This window comes from Lactuca virosa, chromosome 3 (genome assembly GCF_052849685.1).
Source record: "Lactuca virosa cultivar CGN04683 chromosome 3, Lactuca_virosa_CGN04683_v6, whole genome shotgun sequence".
NCBI classification, from domain to species: domain Eukaryota; kingdom Viridiplantae; phylum Streptophyta; class Magnoliopsida; order Asterales; family Asteraceae; genus Lactuca; species Lactuca virosa.
The window spans coordinates 66,615,436-66,619,753 of NC_136428.1; the positions used below are offsets into that span (position 1 = coordinate 66,615,436).

Genomic DNA, 4,318 nt, shown 5'->3' on the forward strand with positions numbered 1-4,318 from the left:
CACTCTCTCTCCTCTTTCATTTCTCTCACCTTGATAATCAAATGTCGTTTGATCCCATTGAACTCGGCATGCCACCGTTGGGGGACAGTTTATGCCATGGATTCCAAGCTACTGCCGAGAAGAATGTCGAGCCACTCCTCTCGGTCTTAAAGAAAGAAGAATATTCATGATAATGAAATGTAAATGTATATACCTTTTTTTTAAAGTTTATTATAGCTACAAGTTACAACATATTCTATGGGGAAATTAACTTATCACAATAATTATCGTTTTGTTTTGTTCATATCTCAGTAACTCTTTTTTTTTACACATCTAAGTTATGAACTTGTTTGAAGTGTTAAAATATAACCATTATGATCAGTTGTAGCAAGTCAATATATTATACGAATTTAAAAAAATACAAGTAGCTTTGATCTACATCAATGACATTGCTCTCGTCTTATATATATATATATATATATATATATATATATATATATATATATATATATATATATATATATATATATATATATATTTGAACGGCAACAACCAATTAAATTAAAAGAAAACTAGCAAAACGCTAGAAATACAGACCATTAAGACTGGGTAGGATTTTGAAGTCACAAACTAAAATTAATCCTAGTCTTAGAGTTACGGGACGAAAACCAACGAAACGAAATATCAACAATGGAATCAAAAATCCTATCCTTTCTAGGCTTATTACTACTAAACAAAATACCGTTACGGAACTTCCAAAGCACCCAAATGACCACAGAAAAAACCGAGTCAACAATCGCCCGTTGTTGCCTAACATTCGGCCTCGCATCGATCCAGTCCATCATGTCTCTCATAGAGAAAAAAACAGGGATATCCAAATCAAGCCAAAGACTAACCCGCCTCCAAATCTGATTTGCAATGGTGCACTGAATAAACAAGTGCAACACGTCTTCAGTAGCATCGTGACACAAAGGGCACAAAACCGAGTCAAGATCCACCTCTCTCTCCACCAACTTCGACCTCACAGGAAGTCTATCCATCATTAAACGCCAAATAAAAACATTTATTTTAATAGGAACTGAACAATTCCATCTAGTAGGCATGGAACCCGACGCAAGTCTCGAATCATCGATCCAATTCCTAGTCGATTTAACCGAAAAGCACCCTGAATTATCAAGATTCCAAACCCATTTGTCTAACTCCACGCCAAGATGATAGCCATCCAACAAAGACATCAAAGTCGTAAGCTGCTCCTGTTCAACCCCTCGTCTAATGTCACGACGCCAAGCAAAAACCCAACCCGTCGGAGACCAATAATCACTAACTAAAGAGTTTTGATTAGAAGCAAGCGCAAACATTCTCCCGAATTGCACCATCATAGGAACATCCAAACACCAAACATCGTGCCAAAACCGAATAGTAGCTCCATTCCCAGTCACACTAGCCATGGCATTCGAAGGCAATAAACCACTCTCGTGAAGATGGTTAATAGACCCAACTATTTTTTGCCAAACACCACCACCACTTTGTATTCTCGAGCCCCCAGAAAAACCTCCCCCTTCACCATAAAAAAACTTCAGAACTTTCACCCATAAGGCGTCACGCTCATTAAAGAATCTCCATTTCCATTTATATAAAAGACCCAGGTTAAAAGCATCTAAACTACCAATACCCAAACCACCCTGGGCAAAATAGTTTAACGCCAAATTCCACTTAACCCAATGAATACGTTTTTGACCCTCTTCCATTCCCCAAAAAAACCGAGCCCTCATATTCTCCAAAGCCTGCAAGACAGCAACAGGAGGCCTAAAAATGGATAAGTAATAAATACCAAGGCTACCCAGAATTGACTTAACAAGAGTTAAACGACCTCCAATAGACAACAATCTAGCTTTCCAAGATCCCAATCTTTTTTTGAAGCGATCTATAATTATTTTCCATCCTTTAACACGCACCATAGATTCGCCAACCGGAACACCAAGATACACAAAAGGAAAAGTACCAGCCGAGCAGCCTGTAAAAGAAGCGAGGTTGGAGATTTCAGACCTACTAACCCCCACACCATAAAGACTAGACTTAAAAAGATTGAGATTTAGACCCGAGACTAAATAAAAACATCTCAACACCCGAATCAAATTTCGGACATTATTCTCATTCCATTCTCCAAGAAAAATAACATCATCTGCATAAAACAAATGAGAGATGGCTAAATCATGTGACTCAAGTTGGGCCCCCCTAAACACACCTTCCGACACCGCATCCTCCATAGCAATATGAAAACCCTCCATAGCAATAATGAAGAGAAAAGGCGACAATGGGTCACCTTGTCTCAACCCTCTAAACAACTGAAACTTATCCGTAGGGCAACCATTCAAGAGCACTGAGGAACGAGAATTAGAAAACATCCCCCTAATCCAAGCCCTCCATTTTTCCCCAAAACCAAGAAACAGCATAATCCTATCAATATAATCCCAACTGACTGAATCGTACGCTTTTTCAAAGTCGACTTTAAAAATCATCAATTTCTTCTTCTTGTGTTTGAACCACCGAACCATTTTATTCACAAGAAGAAGACCATCAAGAATTTGCCTGGATTTGAGAAAAGCAGATTGCTCCAACCCAATAACATCATGTAAGACCGGAGCTAACCTATTAGCCAACAATTTAGCAATAATCTTAAACTGCGAGTCATTGAGACTAATAGGCCGATAACCGTTGATACGAATAGGATTGTTAATCTTAGGAATCAATGTAATAAAAGAAGAATTACACCCAATGGGAAACCTAGGATTGACACTAAATTCCTGCACAAAAGCCACCACATCATCACCCAAAAACTCCCAAAAATGTCTGAGAAACCGGAAAGAGAAACCATCTGGACCCGGCGCCCGGTCCAGCCCACAATCCTAGACCGCCCTCTTGATCTCTTCAGTAGAAAACACTGACTCAAGTGAATTAGCCGTGTCCGGATCAAGAGATCTGAATCTATCACTCTTACGACCCATCGGAACCCCCTTAAACGTTTGGAATTTAGAAGCGTAAAAATCATAAAAGGCTTTTTTTAACAAGAGGGGGATCCGCAACCCACTCCCCGTCAATAGATATGCCTCTAATAAGTCTTTGGCGTCTTTGCTGCTTCAACATGGCATGAAAAAAAGCTGAGTTCTCATCCCCCTCGATAGCCCATTTAAATCGAGCTTTTGGGGCTGAGTCAAGAGACCGAGACTTTTCCAAGGAAGCCAAATCACCGAGAATAGCCCTTCTCTCACAAGCCAAATCATCACACGAGCCACCATCATCGAAGATTTTATCAATATCAACCAATCTAGATAAGAGACGGTAACTAGAAACTCTAGATTCCTCCTTATAACCCGCAACCCATTTTTTTATCCGGTCTTTCAAGAATTTAAGTTTATTTTTGAACACAACAAACTTACTCCAAGACCTATCAACCACGAACTCCTTGATAGCATCTTTCACCATATCATTAAATCCATCAAGCTCTAACCAAGAGTTGAAAAAATTAAAAGATGAAGGACCATAATCCACCAAAGACACATGCAAGAAAATAGGGCAATGATCAGACCACCTTCTATCAAGAACCGAAACTTGAAGGTTTTCAAATCTATCATAAAAAGCTTCATCCACTAGAAACCTATACAGCTTACTTAACTTGGAACCAATAGCATCAATTCTAGTAAACCGTTTCCCAATCATAGGCACGTCAATGAGACTCATATCATCAATAAAATGATTAATATCAGAAGCCGAACTAGAACAAAAAACCGACCCCATTCTATCAGACACCTCTCTCACAACATTAAAGTCTCCAAAAAACACATAATTCCCCCCATTCCTCCTTTTAAAATCCATAAGATATTGCCACATGTCAAATTTCTCCCGGATACCTTGAGGAGCATAAATATTAACCATGTAACAAGGAAAACTAAAAGGAACCCAAACTCCTCCAACAATAACCACATTATCCATACAATGAACACTGCCTTTCACAAACACATTAGGGTCCCAAACAGAAAGAATACCCCCTGAAAGACCCCGAGCACAACTACACGCAAAATCAAAACAAGGATTACCCCACATACTCCTAACTTTGAACAAGTCAACTTTTGTCATTCTAATCTCCTGCAACCCTATAAATGACACCCCATTCTGGATACACCACGAATGGACCCAACTTCTTTTAAAAGAAGTTCGAGTACCACAAATATTCAAAGATAGACAATTCATCTATCCATTTGTACCACACCAATGCTAGACAAGATTTTAGAAACCTTATCCTTATGAGATTTCATATCATATCCAAGAAGATCACCCATTT

At 38.9% G+C, this 4,318-nt stretch overlaps 1 protein-coding gene across 1 annotated transcript; it reads right to left on the reverse strand.

Annotated features, from left to right (window-relative positions):
• Nucleotides 1-3,024: 3,024 nt before the first annotated feature.
• LOC145163612 (uncharacterized) lies at nt 3,025-4,113 on the reverse strand. Its single transcript, XM_079082428.1, has one exon. The coding sequence runs from the start codon at nt 4,111-4,113 to the stop codon at nt 3,025-3,027; it is 1,089 nt and encodes a 362-aa protein (XP_078938554.1).
• Nucleotides 4,114-4,318: the final 205 nt, after the last annotated feature.

Coding starts and splice junctions, on each gene's coding strand:
- LOC145163612 (XM_079082428.1), bottom strand. CDS start 4,113: ATGACAAAAGTTGACTTGTTCAAAGTTAGGAGTATGTGGGGTAATCCT.